The 23681-nt window shown below is 44.2% G+C and overlaps 1 protein-coding gene across 5 annotated transcripts in view; it reads left to right on the top strand.

Annotated features, from left to right (window-relative positions):
• Positions 1-23681, top strand: part of VPS13C (vacuolar protein sorting 13 homolog C) — a 626331-nt gene that overhangs the window by 212398 nt on the left and 390252 nt on the right. For all 5 annotated transcript variants that reach the window (XM_077473219.1, XM_077473221.1, XM_077473220.1 and 2 more), the window contains 5 exons: positions 2399-2489; positions 9008-9168; positions 9286-9442; positions 20876-20955; positions 21121-21180. In XM_077473219.1, the coding sequence (XP_077329345.1) occupies positions 2399-2489; positions 9008-9168; positions 9286-9442; positions 20876-20955; positions 21121-21180 (549 nt within the window). The remainder of the gene's footprint in view (positions 1-2398; positions 2490-9007; positions 9169-9285; positions 9443-20875; positions 20956-21120; positions 21181-23681) is intronic.

Raw genomic sequence — 23681 nt, 5'->3', positions numbered from 1 at the left:
GGTGGAAAATGGTGGAAGTCCAATACCGCTCACCATCCAAATAACACAATTTTGATTCACACTGGTGCGATGCGGGAACCCTGCGAATCCACTGTGGATTCCCACTTCGCATCTGACTCGCACGGCAGTTCACACTGCCATTTGCGAACTGCTTGTGAGTGTCATACAATGTTAAGGATGCCCCCATTTCAGCTCACATATCTCACTGTGAACTGACAGGACATGAATCGGATCGCATAGGTGTGAACAACCAAAAAAAGGGTCCTGTGTGAGTTCGGTCCGAATGCGGTGCAATATCAGACATACTATCTGTATGGCTGAAATCCCACTGCACGGACATCGCATGTGATTTGTACTGCAGTGGGGTGGGAATCACATGCGATCTCGCACAGCACACTGGTGTGAACTGGCCCTAAGCTCATTCAGCCTTACTGTGTATAATTATAAAAAGTGAGAAATCCACCCCTCCCCCACATAACAAATCCTGGTGATGGAAAGGAATGCTGCAACTGTGATCAGATGACCTCACGCAAACACACTGCACTATAACAATCATCAGATCACTGGATGTTCTACTCTGCCCAGCTCTGACTACATACAGCTCCCCTAAATCACTTGTCTGTGTATATTCTGCTGGCTGTTCACTGCAGCGTACAAGAGGATCACACCCCATGATGAGAAACATCCTGGCAAAACACAGTAAAGGCAGCCAATCCTGGGAGAGCTGGAGGGGAGGGGAGGGGGATGTGAATTGTAATCTTTTTACACAGGATGTGCCTGTCTCAGCCTAGTGCACGAGATATGTAAATCACCTGTCACTCACAGCAAGGGGGAGGTTTTGACAAAGTTTTTGTCTGTTTGTCAAGATTTATCTCACTGAACAATAACAGAAGATTGCCCAGAGCTCGATTAACTTTGTGTGGCAAGACAGGGATTGGAAATCTTTTTCTCTACATTATGACATCAAAATTTTACATCCACTTTAAATCCCATTGAAAATTTGTGGAATGACTTGGCTGCAGTCCAAAAATGGGCACCATCAAATTTAACTGAACTTGAGTAGTTCTGCAACGAAGAGTGGGCAAAATATTGCAAAGTGTAGATGTGCAAAGTTGTTAGAGACATATTCCAACAGACTGAAGGCTGTAAGTGAAGCAAAAGGTGGTCCAACAAAATACGGACGTAAGGGGGGTGATTTTTTGCAAAGCAACAAAATGTGATTATTTTAAAGGGGGGCGATTCTTTTCTATACCCACTGTGTATCCTTTTTTGTTTAAGTTTAATACAGCTTTAAGTCACAAGGTCACATAAATTACTTTACTTGTGGTCATATTTTTTTATCTAATGATTTTCCTATCAAAGATATTCAACCCCAAAACCAAAAACGTTGACGCTGTTTAAAACCTACATAAAAACAGAATGCAATGATTTGCAGATCTCCGAAAGCCATAATTTATTCACAATAGAAAATAAAAATCATTTCAAATGTTTAAACTGAGAAAATGTACCATTTTGTACCATTTTAGGAAAAAAAAGTTCTGCACTACTGTGACCCAGTTTTAGCCATCAGCAGGCAAAATCCTACTGTCTGCTGACGTCACTGAGCCAGGCTCTGCAGAGATCCCGATGGTAATGTCAGCATCCACCCAGATTCCTGATTACTCTGCATCTTGGCAATCCAGTGAGTGTTGGAGGAGCAGATCACAGACTGGGAAATTACAGTCACCGCTCTGTGCTCAGTGGACCCAAGCTTGAGCAATCAGCAGTGTTTGATCGCTCAGTTGGTGTAGAGCTGGCGTGGGTCAGCTGCAACATTAGATTGATGCTGCATCTACATAGGTGAGCATTCATTTTTTTTAACCCATATTTGTTTTGAAGTGGTTGCAAAATTACAAGATTTTTTACCTTAATGCATTGCCTTCATTAGGGTGAGAAACCTTTCAATAGCTTTGGTTTTCCCCCGGAATACTTAGCTGAGTCCTGTATCTATCCAGCAAGATGCCTGTCTTCAGCAGCACTGCTCTTTCTCCCAGGTCTCACAGAGCAGATTGATAGCAGCGGGATCCTTTAGTCGCTGCTGTTAGTCAAATCTAGTATGGAAGGAGGGGCCAAGCCATGCTATGCGTGTCCATGGACACACACAGCCTGGCTCTGTAGCGAGCCCACACCTCTGCCCCCATAGTAAGCTGCTTTCTATGGGGACAGACACAGAAGAGGAGGAGCTCCAGTGTGTATTAGATTCATCAGCATACAATAACCGCTTAAGTCAATTAAGGTGTGCATTAATTAAACAGCAAATCATACACGGGCACGATAATACATCTGTTATGCATTTGTAAGTTGAAAGTTGTGTTTTGTGAACTACTAATAGGGTTTTGTTTTTCTATGAAAAATCCAGATCGCTGCTGTCCCAATTTTATCCAGAAGACCAGAAAAACTCTTAAAACAAGAAATTGCGAAGTCTCTTTTTATAGAGGCAGACTCATCAGGTAGCAACACATTGCGTTTATTCTTGTTGTGCATGTTCACCTCATAAGGATTTGGCCTTTTTTTCTTTTGCTGCTTTTTACCCACTGCTCTTTGTCCAATTTACTGTATATATTTTATGAAACAACATATTAACCCCTTCATGCCTAAGCCTTTTTCTGACATTTGTTGCTTACAAGGTAAAATCCATATGTTTTGCTAGAAAATTACTTGGACCCCCCCAACATTATATATCTACATCTATCTCTATCTCTATCTCTATCTCTATCTCTATCTCTATCTCTATCTCTATCTCTATCTCTATCTCTATCTCTATCTCTATCTCTATCTCTATCTCTATCTCTATCTCTATCTCTATCTCTATCTCTCTATCTCTCTATCTCTCTATCTCTCTATCTCTCTATCTCTCTCTCTCTCTCTCTCTCTCTCTCTCTCTCTCTCTCTCTCTCTCTCTCTCTCTCTCTCTCTCTCTCTCTCTCTCTCTCTCTCTCTCTCTCTCTATCTCTCTATCTCTCTATCTCTCTATCTCTCTATCTCTCTATCTCTCTATCTCTCTATCTCTCTATCTCTCTATCTCTCTATCTCTCTATCTCTCTATCTCTCTATCTCTCTATCTCTCTATATATATATATATATATATATATTTTTTTTTTTTTTTTTGTTTAGCAGAGACCCGTAGAGAATAACATGGCGATCATTGCAATATATTATGTCCCACTGTATTTGTGCAGTGGTCTTTCAAATGCAATTTTTTGGGAAGAAATAAACTTTCGTGAATAAAAAAAAAAAAAAAAACATAAAGTTAGCCCAATTTTTTTAAATAATGTGAAAGATGTTACGGCGAGTAAATAGATGCCTAACATGTCATGCTTCAGAATTGCGCACACTCATGAAATGGCACACTATGGTACTTAAAAATCTCCATAGGCAACAGAGTTACAGTTTAGAGTTACAGAGGAGGACTTGTGCTAGAATTCTTGCTCTCACTCTATAGATTGCGGTGATACCTCCCATGTGTGGTTTGTACACTGTTCATATTTGCCGGCACGACTTGCGTCTGCACCCGAGCATGGAGGGATGGGGAGCTTTAATTTTTTTTTTTTTTTTTTTTTTTACACTGTCTCTTAAAAAAAAAAAAAAAAATATATATATAATAAATGTAAACATCCTTTGTGACACTAACAGACAGTGACAGGTACTCTATGGAGAGATCTGAGGTCTTTACGACCCCGAATCCCTCCTTTGCACTTAAAAGCATTAAAAACGCCAAGTTTGGCTGTGTTTTAATAATGTAATTTTTTTAAATTTGGCACCTTTACGTCTTCTGTAAACTGGAAGCAATGTAATAACATCGCTTCCGGGTTACTAGATCCAAAACCTGATTAACGCCTATTATAAGGGCATTGTTCGGGTCTCCGGCCAGCCGGCGGACGTGCCAGCTGGTCACTTGGGCCTCCTAGTGGGATGGTAGAGCCCGGATGAGCCGAGGAAAGCAGTTGGGGGGGCTCACATATCCTTCCGCTGCTTATAATAATGATCGAGTGGCTGCTTAGCTGCATCGATTATCATAAGAAAGCCAACCATCAGCTCTAAAAAAAAAACAGTACTGGGGTTAAGCGTGCAGCTGCATGCATCACTCCGCTACAACCCCGACCGCATATTTGCGCACGATCGGTGTGAAGGGCTTTAACTTAATATAGAAGGTATTTTTAATCAAATTATTTTTGTTTGTATTCTATAGGTTTAGGGATACATAATGGGGAGTATTTACCTAAGGAACACCTTCTCAGGACATGACACTTGGTTGTCAGAAGAGGCTTACCTTTGAATAAACATTTCAGAACATGGAGTGATTTGGTTGTCCGTTTAGTGCTGAACACCTCTATTGTGAAGACTCCTGACAAGAATACAGTCTGACGATGCCTCGTCTGTGGCTTATGTTAACCATCAAGGTGGCAGTAGAAGTTGTGTCTTCTGACAATTAACCCCTGCTGTTGTTGGTTAGAACTTCTGACCCATCCTCTGTCCCAATCCCAGGCGTAGTTTCTTATTCATGAGCGTCTGGTTTTGGGGGAATGAGCTATCTATCCATAGGTCTTTCATGCCTTTTGCCACAGATGGGGGGGAACAATGGATGGGCTCCTTCTGGTGTCCAAATTCAACAAATATGAGACAGGTTTAGCGTCCATGGACCTTTTGGCCTTCACAGTGAACACCATCTGCCGTGGGATTAGCTAAGTCTGTGCTATGCCTTTCTGCTGTTCCGAGCCTTTCGGATTCTTTGGTCCCGACCCTCTTAAAGGCTAGGAATTTGACTTCTTGTAAATCCTTCCATTACACCTGAAGGAAATAACCGCAATATGTCCACATTAACACACTTGTTGTGATTTTGGTTCAGTGTCATTTTGTTAATATCTACACTAATATCACCTGGTTATTAAAGGTTTTTTTCTCTTTCGTTCATTGACGGACACAGTTCCTTTAATTCTTGACCTTAGGGTTATCACGCCACCTTCAGAAGAGAACTTGGCAGAATATATAAAACATGTAAAAACAGCAAGACTGCACAGCACCACCCAGGGGGCGGTCCCTCTGGCTATAACCCCTCACCCTGCTTCCTGCAGCTCAGTTTTTTTTTTGCCTAGTGTAGGAGAAGGACCTGGCTCCCTGAGGGGACCATTGGTCCTGGGAATTTTTTAATTTTTTCTACAATTTTGATCCTGTGATCTACAATCAACAGCGGGGCTAGGTGAAAGGCTGGATAATATAGATCCTTGTAGTCTCCCCAGCCTGGCTATTGAGCATGAGCAGACCCTAGCTATGTGCTGGGTCGGCCACGACATACCCCTTCTGCTCCAGGGGTGGCCAGTGAGCTATATGCTTCGGGGCACACATATGACCGGGCTATTGCTGTTCGTGTCACAATGTACCATGGCCAACAGCCACCCCGTACTGCTCAGGTGATGGGTCTGTGGTGGAATGCCTCCAGCAATCCCGACAGGAGGGGTAAGTATGGCTCTCCCTGCCTTGGCAGGATGGAGCAGCTGGACATGGGTGGTCGACTAGGGGGTCTCTCACTGTCCCTTTCCTCTCTCCCTATCCCTCCCTATCCCTCATTCCATCCTCCCTCTGCTGGGGCCACTGTGTGACTGGGCATGAGGTGCGGTTTATGTACCTGGCCGGGAATCCTCCGGGGGGATCCGGGCTTTTGCGCGGGGCTGCGATGGCTGTTAGGGTCCACTTTTTCTTTCACTGCTCTTTTTTCCTTCACTGTGAGGTGCTTAGGCTGTTTGAAATGAGAGGACGGGGACATTTTCCTGTAGTCTTTTATGAGGTGTATGTGCTGTCAGCCATTTTCTAGAAGGTTCAGCTGCCTTTTTTTTTGCTAGGGCAGCCGGCGGCAATTTTCTTGTAGCCTCAGCGTGGTTTACCTCTAGTGCTGGTGTCTGTGTACCTCAAAACCACGCGTTTTTTTTCTAGGCACTTTGTGACTGACGCAGGGCAGAACGGATGGCTGCAGCACAGTGCACCACTCGGTCAGGGTGGTGAGTCCTGCGGGGGGGCCCTCAGTCTGCGAGCAGCTAGGAGGGTGGGATTTGTGTTCCTTGCCTTAAGTCCCTAAGTTGTGGCAGGCGAGTGAAGGTCAGCATGGTGTCAGAAGCTGGCGCTTCTTCCCCAGACATCCCTGCTATTGCAACCGGCTCACCTGCTCAAAATGCGGTGCCTATGGACACTTTGTCGGCTGTCCTGGAGACCTTTTTTGCCAGGGTGGAAGCGGTGTGCGGGCGCAAGGGGGGTAAAAAAACACCCCCTTGGAGATGAGCACTACCAGTTTATAGCTCTCCCTTTTGGCCTGACGTCAGCACCCCGAGTCTTTACCAAAGTGTTAGCTCCAATTCTGGCGCTGTTAAGGCAACGTGGGATCGCAATCGTGGGTTACCTAGATTACCTCCTTCTGAGAGCAGCTTTCGCCTCAGAATTAAGGGAGGATGTAGCGATCACCATACTGACTCTCTGGGAGTTTGTTTGGGTGCTGAACCTAAAGAAGTCAGTGTTGGTGCCGACTCAACGCCTGGAGTACCTGGGCTTACTGTTGGACTCCTCCAGAAGCGAGAGTTTTTCTCCCTTCTGACAAGCTGCAGACTCTTCAAGCTGCGGGGGTAGTTGTTTGTGAACCTCAGGTGGTTGTCGCTGCGCTTCTGCATGCGAGTTCTAGCCACTTTCGAAGCAGTACCGTACGCTCAATTTCACACTCGAATCCTGCAAAAGGAGATTTTGTCAAAATGGGACAAATCCTCGTTATCCCTGGATTGTCAAATTCGGGTGAGCCAGCTAGTCGGGGATTCCCTTCTCTGGTGGCTGAGATCTCTGTCTCTTTGGTCCGGGAGATCATTCCTTCCTATCCATTGGACGGTGATCACAACAGACGCCAGCCTGACCGGTTGGGGCGAATTTTGGGCGTACAGTCAGTTCAGGGCCTCTGGTCGCGGGAAGAATCCCAACTGCCGATCAATGTGCTCGAGCTTCGGGCGATCAAGCGGTGCCTCTCCACATGGTCAAGGAGGCTACAGGGACGTCCGATCAGGATCCAGTTGAACAATGCCACGGCGGTGGCATATGTCAACCATCAAGGAGGAACAAGGAGCTCGGCTTCAGCACGGGAGGTCGCTCACATCCTCCAGTGAGCAGAGCAGCACATGCCGGTGTCTTGTCTAATAACGTCCTCCATCGGATAGTGTCCGCTGTGTACTGTGCATGCGCAGTACACAGCAACACAGATTCCGAAAATTGCCGAGGATGAACGGCGCCTGCGCCGTGAGTCCAGGTTCTATCCCCACTATCCAAGTGGACATAGAGTAGGAATAAAAAAGAGCCGAGCGCAGCGAGGCCGAGCCCGAAGCGCGGCGAGCGAAGCGCGCCCGCGAGGGGCCCTTTAATACTTACAACCCTATGTCCGCTTGGATGGTGGGGATACCACTTCCACTCACGGCGCAGGCGCCATTCAGCTGGGCGGACACTATTTCATGGCCGGACACTATACGGCAGAACACCGGCCTTGTCGGCCACATACATTCCGGGCATAGAAAACTGTACAGCTGTGTGATCCTGTGATATTGAAGGTCTCTTGTGTGTGACACTTTTGGATCAATTGATTTGGCTGCACATTTTACAGCGTTTTTTTTTTTTTTTTTTTTTGCAGGGTTTGGTTCCTTTATTTGTGACTTGATAATCAGAATAAAGTTTCCTGCTGATTAGTTTGTCAAAGGCTAGGTGTTTGCCTGAAAGCCATTATTAGAGGTTGTTGGACTGTCTTTCAACATGCATTCCTCGGTTATGGTGGGCTATTGTGGGCTTCACCTTCTGTCCATATGCTGAAAATATCAATATACTGATGCTAGCTTTTGCAGAATGTTGCTCAGGAATTTGTGCTCCAGGTCAGCAATAAATACGCTTCGGGACATCATTTCTCACAACCAATCCACACTATGGAAGACGTGAATGATTTAGTTCTTAAAGGAAACTTCAAAACTATTCAGAAGAGGAAAAGTTTTGAACGAAGAACGATAATTCTATTTGACACAAAAGATAATGGGCTGGTGGGTTTTCTAAATAATTATCCTACAGTTTTATGATCCCCCTCACCTCTGTGACTGTTAAGCCGTCATACATGGAGCAAAAACCACAGGTTGCAGGAAAGACATTCACACAATTTCCCCCATCAATACACCAATACAGACAGTGCTGTCAGGGGAATTCCTCCTGCTGAGCTATTGTCTGCTTCCTGCGTGGGGGCCGCTGAGGCAATCCCCGCCAGAGAAGACTCTGATTATTGCTAGCGGCCGCTAATGATTATCGGAAGAGAATCTGTCAGGCTGGCTGTACCCAAGTTGATCGATTTGGTCAACTTGGTACATTCAGCCTGCCCATTAATGGTTTGAATCTTGGCTGGTTCAGCAGTAATTCGAATCATGTATGGCTAGCCTTACTTGTGCTCTCCCTACCTTATCTCACTAACTATTCAAGTTTATTTACCATTGCTATGTGCATATGTCTGTGTTTTTGTTTTTTTTTCTTCCTCAAAAACTTTCTTCTTTAACATGCTTCTAAAACTTTGAGTATTCGTACTGCTTGAACTTTGAAGAATATGGACACACAAAGCTTGTCCGGACAATTTGGGTGTTAGTGCAAATAAAATAATTATCACGAACAGTACTCAATTTTTCTTGTTGCAAGTGCACTAATACAGCTATAATCAACTCAAATACGTTCTGATTCGCAAGGACTGAATGAGTATGCAGTTTCAGAACTCTAACTTGATTTTGTATGCAGCATGCTTATTCGGTGTCAGTTTTGCTAAAATTATTGAAGCCAGAGACAGCCAGGCAACAAGTATGTTCAGGTGATCAGCAATTGTAGCCTCATAATGCTTTGTATGCAGTTTTTTCTTATGAAATAGTCATTTTTGCCATAAACAGATATTCTCAATTCTACTGTTTTGTGTGCTTACTGTTTTTTGCAGACTCCGATGAAGAGTTCTTTGACACTAAAGATGTTGATCCTTCCTTTGTGACCCCTAACCCTATTCCAAAAAAGCCCTTGCTTAAGGATAATTCCAAACCTGCAGCAGACACTACTCCTGAGGAGCTCACAGATCTGCACCTGAAATTTGAAGTTAAAGAAGTAAGTTAATGTACACAATTCTCTTCATACATTTATAATTAAATCATTTTTTTGCTGCATCAAATCTTACTACGTGTTTTGTGGTCCTCTAAACCATATCGTACTTTGAATCTTTAGGTTATTTTGGAATTGACCAAACAACAACACAAAGAGGAGACCACAGTTTTGGTGTTCAGTATACAGCAATTGGGTACTGATGCTTGTGTTAAGACCTACAATCTTCAAGCTGTGGCCTATCTAAAAACAATTAGTCTGGACTACTATGATGTTCTAGGTAAAGAAAACTAAACATTATCATGTTAATTGTATTGTAGTTATATTTGAATGCTTCATTGAATGCATTGCTTAATATTCCTGTTTCATCCTCCTGTGTCTGCTTCCCATTTGCTTCATACTTAAAACTGTGAATATTAATGTCCATAATATTTATAATTTGTTTTATTTACATGTTTTAAATAAGATTTTTCTTTCATGATAATTAATAAGACCGTTTGAAGAATTCTGATTTCTATACAATTCTGCTTGCCCCTTTTTGCTCACAGTAATCCCTCTTTATTTTGGAACAGCACTATGTTTATGGTATCTGATGACTGTTCTCTTTTCAGATTGTTCTATGTATTGAAGGACTTAAAGGTTTCTTTTAGAGCTTGAGAGGTTTGACTTGCTCCACCCTTTAAATCTTAGATACTACTGACAAGAAGTGCATCTGAATTTTGTCTGTCCAACCAGGGAGTTCTGTGCTCAAACAAAAAAGCCCAGGCTTTTTTTGTGGCATTGGCGCAGTAAAGGCTTCTTTCTGGCAACTCGGCTGTGTAGCTAATTTTTGTTCAACTATCGTCGTATTGTGCTCCATAAAAACAACCACGTCTTTTCCACAGCAGCCTGTATTTCGTCTGAGGTTACCTGTGGGTTTCTCTTTGTATCACAAACAATTCTGGCAGCTGTGGCTGCAATCTTTCTTGGTCTCGCTGACCTGGGCCTGGTATCAAGAGATCCCTGATCTTTCCACTTATCAAGTGATTGAATAGTACTGACTGGCATATGCAAGGTTTTGGATATGTTTTCATATCCTTTTCTATAGAGTTCCATTACCTTGTTACGCAGGTCTTTTGACAGTTTGTTTCTGCTCCTCATGGCTCAGGCTCTTGCCTGCTCCATGCATCCAAGTGAGAGCTAACAAACTCATTGGCTATTTAGACACTAATTTAGACACTAATTGCAATTTAAAAAGCCACAGCTGTGGGAAATTCACCTCTAATTGCCATTTTAACCTGTGTGTGTCGCCTTGTGTGTCTGTACCAAGGCCAAACATTCCAGGTTATGTAAACTTTTGAAAATATATTGGGGTGGGGGTTGCGCTATAGATAGAAACAGTATGTTAGTGGTATGAGCTGCCTCTGCCTGATATCACCACCACCTGGATGGAAATATATTACATGTATAAGGAAAGAGACAGACCTGGCGCTATACCTTTTAAAATTGAAGGTTAAATAAAAATGGCAAAAATTAAGAAATATGTGTACTTCTATTATTTAACTTCTATTGTGATTGAATAGATATGTTTTTGTAAGGTGTGTGGCAGCACGCAGGTAAAATCACCTGGTTGTATCCAGGATGGGAAATATGTGTGTCCTAGATTCAGGCTTTATGCAGACTTTTACAATTAGAGGGGAAGAGTTAATGAGCCCAGCTGTAGTAAGTGGGCTCATTAAGACCTCTACAAAAAACCCCAGCATGCATAGGGAGATGCTCCATCCTGGAATCAGTTTTGTGTTGTATAGACTGGGGAGTGTGTCACCTGTACTGTGCGGTGAGTTAACGCCTGTGTGGCAAAACCTTTACAACAAAGGCAGGGACTGGTACAGCACAAGGCTGCACCCAGTTGTTAGACAGGGAGTCTACGTGTGTAGTTAGAGGTCAAGCTGACCAGGATTTATTTTCTTGTTTTATTTTGTTTGGCTGTTATATGTATCACTGCATGGAGCATAAATAAACCGGATCTTTTGTTTTTTGAACCTACGCCGCTGTCTGCTGTGCCTGACTTTGTGTTGTGAACCCATCCAGGGGGTCACACACACCCGCTGCCGAGCTAACCCCTCACAGTTGGTGGAGAATTTTGGCACTTTTTTTTTTGTTAAGGCCAGCATGGAGGAGATACTGAGACAGCTGGCTCTAGCAAATGCAAACCAGCAACAAGCAAATGCAAATCAGCAGCAAACAAATGCAGGTTTACAAAAGAGCCTTGCAGCCCAGCAGCAGATAAATGCAACTTTGCAGCAGAGTTTGGGAAATCAGCAGAAGGCTCACCAGCAGAGTTTGGAAGCTCAGCAACAAGCCCAGCAGCGATCTGAAGCCCCCTTCATAGACCTGTTGCAGAAGCAAGAGCAGAATTTTCAACAGAAAATAGAGACATTAATACAGCAACGTCCGCAGACCAATGAAGCAAGTGGTTACAATAATACCGCATCCTTTGGTGTGAGCCGTTTATTGACAAAAATGACTGGAGAGGATGATCCGGAGGTGTTTTTGACCACATTTGAAAGGACTGCTGAAAGGGAAAAGTGGCCTAAGGAGCAATGGGCTGGACTGGTGGCCCCTCTGTTAACTGGAGAATCGCAGAAAGCTTATTATGACCTAGAGCCGGACCAAGCAAAAGACTATGTGGTGCTAAAAGCAGAAATATTGGCACGGCTGGGTGTCACCCTGGCCGTCCGGGATCAGCGTGTGCATAACTGGACTTTTCAGGTTGGAAAACCTCCCAGGTCTCAAATGTATGATCTCATTCACCTGAGCAGGAAGTGGCTGCACCCAGAGACTTTGACTGCACCAAACATTGTGGAACGTGTTGTTATGGATCGTTTCCTGAGAGCTCTTCCTACTGCCATCCAAAAATGGGTAAGCCATGGAGACCCAGAAAATGCAGATAAACTTGTGGATCTGGTTGAGAGGTACTTGGCTACAGAGAACCTGACCACCTCTTCCAGGGACTCACGGACTTTCCCCCCTAAGACCAGATCATTCCCAGTGGCGGGTAAGATGACTCCAAGGGGTGAGGGTGGAGAGAGTGAGAGGGTGGTAGTTCTACCTAAGGTCTGGCGGGAGCAGCCCAGGAAGCCCATGCTGCAAGAGACAGTGAAAAAGGTTATTTGCTACCGCTGCCGGCAAGAGGGACATATTGCAGCCAATTGCCCCGTTGTGGATGAGCCTATGCAATGTGACTTTATAAGGGAGAGACGTCAGTCGCTGTTTGCGACAGTTGCATGCACTGCCATTCGGGGACCTGAGAGACATTTATGTAAAATCTGTATTAATGGTAGACATGTTGATGTGTTGCTAGATTCAGGTAGCCTGGTAACATTGATAAAAGCTGAATTAGTTACTACAGAGGTCTCTGGGAAGAACAGGGTGGCTGTTAATTGTGTGCATGGGGACACCCGAGAGTATCCTGTAACGTCAGTGTTTTTTGAGACCCCCAAAGGTAACCTCTCTCATCAGGTGGGGTTAGTGTCTCACTTACCACATGATGCTATTGTGGGAAGGGATTTTCCAAAATTCTGGGAACTCTGGGATTGTCCTGAGCCCCTCACTGGTGCCCCTATAAACCAGGAAGATGACCAGAATTCCTCTGGGGGTGGTGAGGACTCTCCTGAATTTCCCTTGTCGGTATTGGCGGGGGAAACTCGAGAAACTGGGGAGGAGCCAACATCCTCAGTTGAAAACATGCCGTCTGTGGAGTTTTCGGATCTTGAGGTTCACAGGGAAAATTTTGCCACAGAACAGTTAAAAGACCCCACCCTAATAAAGGCACGGGAAAATGTGGTGAAAATAGATGGCGAGTTAGTGAACCCAGATAAGACTTGCACTTACCCGTACTTCACTGTGGAAAGGGACCTGCTGTATCGAGTGGCTCAAAGGGCAGAAGAAACCATTGAGCAACTTGTGGTGCCCAAACCTTACAGGAAGTTGGTGTTAGAATTGGCCCATGGGCACATTCTGGGAGGTCATCTGGGGACCGAAAAAACCAGAGAGAGGGTATTGCAGAGATTCTATTGGCCTGGGGTCATGAAGGAAACAGAAAATTATTGTTCCTCCTGCCCTGTGTGTCAGAAGTCGGCACCTATGCCACATTTCCGTAACCCGCTGGTACCTCTTCCTATCATTGAGGTCCCCTTTGAAAGGATCGCAATGGATTTGGTAGGTCCGATAATGAAGTCCGCTAGGGGGCATCAGTACATTTTGGTTATATTGGACTATGCCACCCGATATCCGGAAGCAATTCCTCTTTGAAATACCTCGGCCAAAACCATAGCCAAAGAGCTATCTCTTGTTTTTAGCCGCGTGGGTATTTGTAAGGAACTGCTTACGGACCAAGGTACACCCTTTATGTCCCGGGTTATGAAAGAATTATGCAAGTTGTACAAAGTGAAGCAATTGCGTACATCTGTGTATCACCCCCAAACAGATGGGTTGGTTGAAAGATTCAACAAAACCCTAAAACAAATGTTAAAGAAGGTGGTGGATAGAGATGGAAAGAATTGGGATTGTCTAATACCCTATCTGATGTTTGCCATTAGGGAGGTACCCCAATCCTCTACGGGTTTCTCACCCTTCGAGTTGCTCTATGGGAGACACCCAAGAGGGCTGCTGGATATCGCCAAGGAAACTTGGGAAAATGAGAGTTCTCCTCACAGGAGTGTGATTGAGCATGTCGCCCTGATGCAAGATAGAATTGCACAGGTAATGCCAATCGTAAAGGAACATTTAACCCAAGCGCAGTTAGCACAGCAGAGAGTGTACAACCGTGGGGCCAAGACCCGTACTTTTTCCCCGGGGGATAGGGTCTTGGTGCTAGTCCCTACGGTTGAAAGCAAATTTCTGGCCAAATGGCAAGGTCCATATGAAGTAATTGAAAAAATTAGTGAGGTGAACTACAGGGTTAGACAGCCAGGAAGGCGAAAGCCGGAGCAGATCTATCACGTCAATCTGCTGAAAGCCTGGAGGGATAGGGAATCCCTAGTCGCAGAGACTTTGTCACAAGTACAGCCTGATTGCTTAGTTCCTGAGGTTGGAATAGCAGACACCTTATCGAAAGCCCAACAACAGGAGGTTAAAGAGTTTGTACTTCGTAACAAAGAGATTTTCTCTGAGCTTCCGGGACAAACATCTGGCGTAGAGCATGACATTATCACCCCGCCAGGAGAAAGGGTAAAACTAAAACCTTATAGAATACCAGAGGCCCGATGGGAGGCAATACGTGGGGAGGTTCAAAGGATGCTGGAATTGGGTGTGATAGAGGAGTCCCAGAGTGACTGGTCCAGTCCTATCGTACTAGTGCCCAAACCTGATGGGAGCTGGCGGTTTTGTAACGATTTTCGACAATTAAATAAAGTTACAAAATTTGACACCTACCCCATGCCGCGTATAGATGAGTTGATTGACCGGCTGGGAACAGCCCGATATATGACAACTCTTGATCTCACCAAAGGGTATTGGCAAATTCCCCTGGCCGAGTCAGCCAAGGAGAAAACTGCGTTTGTAACCCCAGATGGGGCATTCCAATATAAGAGAATGCCGTTTGGGTTACAGAATGCACCGGCAACATTCCAGCGGAAAATGGATAAGATTCTGAGGCCCCATCAGAAATATGCTGCAGCTTACCTGGATGATGTGATTATCCATAGCACAGACTGGGTCTCACATTTACCAAAAGTACAAGCAGTCCTAGACTCTATCCGGGAAGCTGGGTTTACGGCTAATCCAAAGAAGTGTACCATTGGACAGGAGGAGGCCAAATATCTTGGGTACACTATTGGGAGGGGGGTGATAAAACCCCAAGTCAATAAAGTCGAGGCCATACAGAGTTGGCCACGTCCCAACAGCAAGAAACAGGTACGAGCCTTTCTGGGAATCGCTGGCTATTATCGACGATTCATTCCCCATTTTGCTTCAGGCTGTGCCCCTCACCAACCTGACGAAAGGGAAAGAGTCGGTCATGGTTAAATGGTCCCCAGAGGCTGAAGAAGCATTTCAGTCCTTAAAAACAGCCTTATGTAGCCAGCCAGTGTTGTACTCACCAGACTTCTATAAGGACTTCGTTGTACAAACTGATGCATCAGACGTTGGGTTAGGAGCAGTGTTATCCCAGGTCTGGAACGGGGAAGAGCACCCAGTCATTTACCTCAGCAGGAAGTTGAAGTCCCATGAGGTAAATTACTCCACGATTGAGAAGGAATGTTTAGCAGTGAAGTGGGCTCTAGATTCCCTTCGGTACTATCTGCTAGGTAGGCACTTTGACCTGGTGACTGATCATGCTCCTTTAAAGTGGATGGCTCAAAACAAGGAGACCAATAGAAGGGTAAATAGGTGGTTCCTGGCCCTACAGGAATTTAACTTTACAGTTAAGCATCGCCCTGGTGTTAAAATGGGGAATGTGGATGCTTTGTCTCGGATACATGCGTGTCTGGCTGCTTGTGTTACAACCCCAAGGTTGAAACAAGAGGGGGGGGTATGTGGCAGCACGCAGGTAAAATCACCTGGTTGTATCCAGGATGGGAAATATGTGTGTCCTAGATTCAGGCTTTATGCAGACTTTTACAATTAGAGGGGAAGAGTTATTGAGCCCAGCTGTAGTAAGTGGGCTCATTAAGACCTCTACAAAAAACCCCAGCATGCATAGGGAGATGCTCCATCCTGGAACCAGTTTTGTGTTGTATAGACTGGAGAGTGTGTCACCTGTACTGTGCGGTGAGTTAACGCCTGTGTGGCAAAACCTTGACAACAAAGGCAGGGACTGGTACAGCACAAGGCTGCACCCAGTTGTTAGGGAGTCTACGTGTGTAGTTAGAGGTCAAGCTGACCAGGATTTATTTTCTTGTTTTATTTTGTTTGGCTGTTATATGTATCACTGCATGGAGCATAAATAAACCGGATCTTTTGTTTTTTGAACCTACGCCGCTGTCTGCTGTGCCTGACTTTGTGTTGTGAACCCATCCAGGGGGTCACACACACCCGCTGCTGAGCTAACCCCTCACAGGTGTAACCAAGTGCGCCTGTCAAAGCCACATTCTAGTGTAGAAAATATCAGTGAAAATGAAAAATAAATAAATCAAATTATGTCCGTGCAAAATTGTACCAATCCTAAAAAGAAAAAAATGATAACCGTGCAAAAATTTTACCAATAAAAATATATGAATCAAATCATGTCCATGCTTGATTATGACAAAAAATAAAAAAATATCTATATGTGTATATATATGTCAGTGTATACAAGCCCAGTATACAATCATTACTCTAAAGTGCTATTAGACTATTAATTTGTGACAATACAAACAAATGTATCAAAGGTGCAAAACTATAAAAGTATCTCATAGGTAGTCAATGAGTCTTCAAATGCACAGGTGCAAGGAAGCACTAAAAGTTTCCGCAAAGTCCCAAAAGATTTATACAGACAGTTCGTGCAGGAGATGTGAGGTTAAACACGTCCTGTTACAGCTGAAACTGAATGGTGCACGTCCCGTGGCCACGCCCTACTAGTTTCGTCACACCGACGTCATCAAACTAGTAGGGCGTGGCCACGGGACGTGCACCATTCAGTTTCAGCTGTAACAACATAATATAATAAATGTGAGTATAACCCTGTTATTGAATAAAATACTGCTTATTTGAAACGGTTTACACTATGGAGACTCCTCTTTTTTGTTGAGAATCTAAACGGAGTACCCCCAGCAGATGACAAACGAACCCCCCAGAGATCCACATAGCGGCACAGGGCCTTACACTGTGGAGGCTATATCACCCCTGCAGGGGCAGGGTATCTGGTGAGGGCATTATCATTTTTTTGTCACGTACACTGGAATGATGCTCAGCATTAAACACGTCCTGTTACAGCTGAAACTGAATGGTGCACGTCCCGTGGCCACGCCCTACTAGTTTGATGACGTCGGTGTGACGAAACTAGTAGGGCGTGGCCACGGGACGTGCACCATTCAGTTTCAGCTGTAACAGGACGTGTTTAACCTCACATCGCCTGCACGAACTGTCTGTATAAATCTTTTGGGACTTTGTGGAAACTTTTAGTGCTTCCTTGCACCTGTGAATTTGAGGACTCATTGATTACCTATGAGATACTTTTATAGTTTTGCACCTTTTATACATTTGTTTGTATTGTCACAAATTAATAGTCTATTAGCACTTTCGAGTAATGAATGTATACTGGGCTTGTATATACACACACACACACACACACACACACACACACACACACACACACACACACACTATTATTTTTTTCGTCATAATCAAGCATGGACATGATTTGATTCATATATTTTTATTGGTATAATTTTTGCACGGTTATCATTTCTTTTTCTTTTTAGGATTGGTACAATTTTGCACGAACATATTTTGATTTATTTTTCATTTTCAGTGATATTTTCTACACTAGAATGTGGCTTTGACAGGCGCACTTTGTTACACCTTACAAATATTCAATTTTTCCAATTTTTATTTAACCTTCAATTTTAAAGGTATAGCGCCAGGGTTGTAAACGTTTGATTAGGGCCATTTGGGTGATTTCTGTCATCATTATCAACATCCAAACTACTATGTGAAAATAAATGGCTTCATATGATTTTGAGGGGTTATTCCCTTCTGAACATTGCCATTGCCTTGCACCCTATGAGAGTGGAATTTAGGAAAAATGTACTGTTTTCAATGTGGATTTGGCAATTCATGTACTGAATAATACGTTTGTTTCCATTTCCTCCTTTAATGGAGTAGTAAGTTCAGCCCTGAAAACTGGATTGGATAACTCAGTAGTGAACTCCTGATATAGATAATCTTATTCTTGTTGCAGCTCGTGCCCCTAGCCCTACTATTCTGTTTAGATGCCATGAAGAATTTAATCAAATCTCCAGAACGTCCTTACTTTCAGTGCATATGTACAAAATTTTATGGATTTAAAGTGTTTGTTACGCTAAAGAAAATGGATTCTGTTCTTTTAAAGCATGTTATACAGTACAATGGTTGTACTGTGTAATTTGGCCCCCTGTATCACTTAAAAAACCTGGCTGATCCTGCCTGGCTATGCCTCCCCCTGTAAACTGACCACGGTATATCATGGCTGCTGAGCCCTGACACCGTGGTCAGTTTACGTGCCGCCATCAGCCGCTTTCTCTCCTGTCATCCTCTTCCCACCCCCCCCATCAGCTCCATGTCTGTGGCTGCCCCCTCCCCTCCTGCTGCTGAAAGTACTGTTGATTTTTTTACACCATCCTCTCTGTTTATTAATGTAAAGTGCTTCAGTGTCTGCGTTTACAGAGCGCCCATTGGCACGCTCGTGACCTGCCGCCTCTCTCCTCCTCTCCTCCTGAATGCCATCAGCGGTGGTTCTTCGGTCCCACCCGCTGCAGCTGTCAGGCCAATGGAGGCGGCGGGACATGTGAGCGCTGATCTGTGCTCTGTAAACAGGTATGTATCTGCATTTAAAAAAAAAAAACAGACACTGGAGCACTTCACATTAATAAACAGAGAAGATGGCGTGCATTGTGCACAGTGGGTTAACAGCCACTTTAAGCATAGTCTGGGAATCATCCTCAGGAAAGGTGCATTTTATGCATGCCCTTTAAAGGTGAGTTTCTCTTTGGAAATTCCTTTTTTTCATGGCAGACTCTCCACCTCTAAGCCCACTGGACCTACTCAGAAGCCTTTTTCCAGTGAAGGTTCCCCCCCACCATGGAGGTGGTGTATGGAGAGGGGGATTTTTTCTGACATTTCCTGCAGCTCACAACAGAGACATCCCAAACTTTTATTTTACTTCATCTTAACTTAATGGTTTGCTTTGCACACTTTTGCTAAAGCGAAAATAAATTGCATAAAAAACCCCCACAAAAGAGAGAGGCCCTGTTTGTTCACCCCCCCCCCCCCCTCCACTGCCGCATTTGACACTTTTTGGGGGGAAGTGGGTACCTGGATTTGACAGGTACCCCCTACTACTTTTGGGTGAGTTTGGTGATCTACAACATTTTAAGCCCCACCTTCCTCCCACTGCCTTCTGGGATGTACACAGGGTCCAGAAGCTGCCAGGACCATTCATAAAGCGCAGTCCAACTGTCGCATGCGCAGCAGGAAACCAACTGTAAAGCCTGAAGGCTTCGCTGCCAGTTTCCCTTACAGTGCCAACACCTGAAGCCTTTTGATGAATCTGCTCAGGGTGCTGATATTGCTGGATTTCTGAACATGTAAGTGTCCTTATATTAAAAGTCAGCAGCTACAGTATTTGTAGCTGCTGATTTTTTTAAAAAGATTTCAGACTGGAGTTCATCTTTAAGTCATAATGTGCTAGTATGCATCGCATACTAACACATTATGACAGACTTACCTGAAAACAAAGTCCTCCAGCGGCGCGCTGTCACCACTGAAGGTGCTTTCATCTTCACCCGGTCTTCCTTCCGGGTTTGTGGGCTTCATTGATATGAATGGCTAAGCTGTCAATGATGTCACTCCCAGGCATGTGTGTAAGAATCCCTTTTTACGGCACGGCTCTGAAGGAACAGTACAAGTATCTGGTTCCTTCAGAGTGCATGTGCTGATGACGTCACCAACTGCATCTAAAGTAAATATGTACTAAATATTAGATATTTACTGTATTTACTTTATTATAGGCTTACCTATAGGTAAAAATCATGCAAGGGAGTTTACTCCTACTTTAAGGGGTTGTATCTTTAGCGCTGTACATCTGCAATGACTTCTGCTAGATTCATTGCTGCTTATTATTTACATAATGTTACTGAATAGTAGGGAAATTAAAAATTTATTTAAAGTAGAACTATAGACAAAACTTTTTTTTTCCAATATAGATAGTTAATTTTGCCATCTGTGTCATATTGGGGAAATTTACCTTTACTTCCTGTCCCATAGCCAAACCAGGAAGTGAGAGAAAATCCCTTCAAATTAATGGAATCCCTTGGAGCCATGTCACAAGGACTAGTGTCCCCATTGGGTAATGGTCCCCACTATTACTTTCCTGGGGATAACCTAAAATGTTGTTTTACTTTCAATGATAATGGTAAACGGGATAAATGCAGAGGGTGAATCTACCTAATGGGGATACAGGCAGCAATAAATGCCTACAAGGTGTTCCAATCCAGCCCCTTTCAACCAGGGTGCCTTCAAGTTTCTTTAAGGGTGCCCAACAATTGTATAGAAGCCAGCAGGTGAATCAAGCCTACATTTTTGTTACACAAAGCCACAGGTTTTCATTGTGCACCATTACAACTTTCCAGCATCCAGTGTTCTAACAACCAATGACATAATTGGTTGATAAGGATGATGTTGGGCGCCTGCACAGCATCCTTTTTTGCCCTTACCTACCCCACCCTTCTCTGTCAGCACTGGTGTCACATTAGTGGGTGGGGTGAGAAAAAACTGGAATACTAGTCAGTACCAGTGTGCAAAGGTGTATTTGATTTGGAAAAAGAAAAAAAAATCCTATAACGTTGGGTGTCCTATGTTTGTGGATGTTGCTGTCATAAGTAAAACGATTAGTTTTGTTTTTTACATTTTAGAATGGGGTGCCTTGAGATTGTGCATACTTTTTAAAGTGTACCTCCACTCTATCCAGAACATTAAAAAAAATCAAAATTAGCCTTTAGTTATACTTTAAACGTACCAAGGCGATTGACATAACCATACTTTATTAATTATTTAGGTCTTTGCACACAGCCTCTTCATCTAATAAACTCTTCAGATAAAGAAGGGCTAGATCTCTTGAAAGTGGAATATATTAAGGTAAGATTTTGTCCTTCATCTTATACTCTAATGGTACTTGGCACTTTGCAGTTGAATTTGTCTCTGAAAAAGTACTTTAAATGAAAGATCAGTTTGTTAATTTATTTTAGTTTTTTTTACTATTTTGCATGCACACAGCATGGTAAACCTTATTTTTTCTTTCAGGCCGACAAAAGTGGTCCAAATTTTCAAACTACTTTTGAGAACACCGAACAGACCCTAAAGGTACAAACTGTGAAATACACAAAATTCTATTTTAATCTTGATTTCTTTCTTGTTCATTGAGAGAGACAGGAATTTGAATCCTTTGAGTTAAACATGGCTCTTGCAAGCAGGAAAAGCAGCAGAGGAGGTGCTTAATCTACGCTTTAGGGTGGTAAAGAGAGCTTGCACTCAACACTAAAACAGCAGATTATGTCGGTGCCCAGTACCATTGTGGCAGAAACTGTCAGGAATAGGGAATAAAGGCAACATATCACTAGGGATGCACTGAAATTTCGGCCGCCAAAGCATATCGGCCGAAAATGCCCTTTTCGACAATTTGCCGAAAGGAAAAAGCGGCCGATAATTGAGCCGAAAATGGGACGGGGCCTGGGGGGGCGGAACTCCGCCAATGGTGCCGCCCATGATGGGGGGTGTTTAGCGCAGGAGAGCCGCCGCCGTATGGTTGAATAGAACGCTGGGAACATCACAGCTTTAATTTCAATAGCTGTGTGTTCCCCGTGTGTTCCCCGTCGTGCGCCGTCACACACAGCCCCTTGTCCGGGGAACTTTGATAGACAGATCACCTGTCCAGATTGGATGGCTGATCTCTCTATCAAAGTGCCTGGACAAGGGGGAGGGGCTGTGTGTGACAGCACGCGACGGGGAACACACAGCTATTGAAATTAAAGCTGTGATGTTCCCGGCGCTCTATTCAACCAGACGGCTCTCTTCACTGCACAGGGGCATAGCTGGCTGCATCTCCTGGGGGACATAGCTGGCTGCATCTCCTGGGGGGCATAGCTGGCTGCATCACCTGGGGGGCATAGCTGGCTGCATCACCTGGGGCGCATAGCTGGCTGCACTTATCTCTTTTATCATGTCGCCAGTCTCTGACCACCTTCTGTACCATGTGCCCAGTCTCTGACCACCTCCTGTACCATGTGCCCAGTCTCTGACCACCTCCTGTACCATGTGCCCAGTCTCTGACCACCTCCTGTACCATGTGCCCAGTCTCTGACCACCTCCTGTCCCATGTGCCCAGTCTCTGACCACCTCCTGTACCATGTGCCCAGTCTCTGACCACCTCCTGTACCATGTACCCAGTCTCTGACCACCTCCTGTACCATGTCCTCAGTCTCTGACCACCTCCTATAACATGTCCCCAGTCTCTGACCATCTCCTGTACCATGTCCCCAGTCTCTGACCATCTCCTGTATAAAAATATTTTTTAAAAACAGTAATTTTCAATATCGGTGCGGTTTCGGTTTTCGGCCTAGTGTATTTTTCATTTTCTGTATCGGTTTTGGCACCAAAAAACCCATTCGGTGCATCCCTACATATCACCTATGGGTAGGTCCTGGTTCTTGGCCTGAGAGGCCCACTCACAAAGTAAGTCTTCAGATGCAGAGCAAGCAATGCCAGCCTGGACTTGGGAAGCACAGCGGGAGCTAACTTTCATCAGAATGGAGTCTGGCAAGTGTCAGGTTGAAAACGGTGTCCAAAGCTCTCTTCCAGGCTTATCCCTGCAATGCTTAGTCAAGCGGGCTATGGATGCAATACACCAAAAGATGACAGTGCTTTAGAGCTGCAGTCCAAGAGACAATGCTCCAACTGCAATATAGAGAAGAGTCTTGATTGGAGAAAAAAAATCAAAGACGAAAAAATGGGTTAGTCTTAACAGTGCTTAGCTGAATAAAAAAACATCCGTTCTCCTAGGACACTAGCAAAAAATTTAGGCATGCTGGTAGTAGGAAGGGTGATCCTGGACTGGCTTACAGATTTGTATTATATGTAATGTATTATTGCCCCCCCTGTAGGCAATAATATAACCTGAATGTTAAAGGGCACTTCTAGCTTAACCTAGCAAGCCTTAAAAATACTACACACACACACACACACACACACACACACACACACACACACACCCCTATGCTGACTAACCTGTGTAAAAAAGATGTATATACCAGTGTTTATCTTGCTCCGGTACAGTTATGTGATCCCCTGTCTGCAGGGGAGAGAAGAGAGCACTTGGCAACGGCTGGTAAAGCCTGAAGCTGTGATGTCACCCATAGGCTTCCATGGCCCATCTGTTGTTAGTGCTCCCACCTCTCCCCTGCAGCCACCGTTGGCTTCCAAAGGGGAGCCAGATCGCTTGCCTGGACCCGAGCAGGCTGAAAATAGTTAAGCACATGCATCTTTTTTACACAGGTTAGACAGGAGTGCGAAGGGGACATTTTTAAGGCTAGTTATGTTCATGCTGGAATTCTGCGTTAAAGACTTTGTGTCCCTCAATTAGCTCCAAAAATTCTACAGTGAGTACAACATTTTTACAAAGATACTTTGGGTGGCCACTTGCAGTTTTTTCAGTTCTGGTATAACATACCAGGGCTGCATGTATATGTGTGTGTGGATATGTACAGTGGGGCAAAAAAATATTTAGTCAGCCAGCTATTGTGCAAGTTCTCCCACTTAAAAAGATGAGACAGGCCTGTAATTGTCATAATAGGTATTCCTCAACTATG

This window comes from Lithobates pipiens, unplaced genomic scaffold, assembly GCF_037356315.1.
Source record: "Lithobates pipiens isolate NorthernLeopardFrog02 unplaced genomic scaffold, aLitPip1_a1.2 Scaffold_8, whole genome shotgun sequence".
In the NCBI taxonomy this organism is placed as follows: Eukaryota; Metazoa; Chordata; class Amphibia; order Anura; family Ranidae; genus Lithobates; species Lithobates pipiens.
This window is presented reverse-complemented; position numbering and strand designations above follow the sequence as displayed.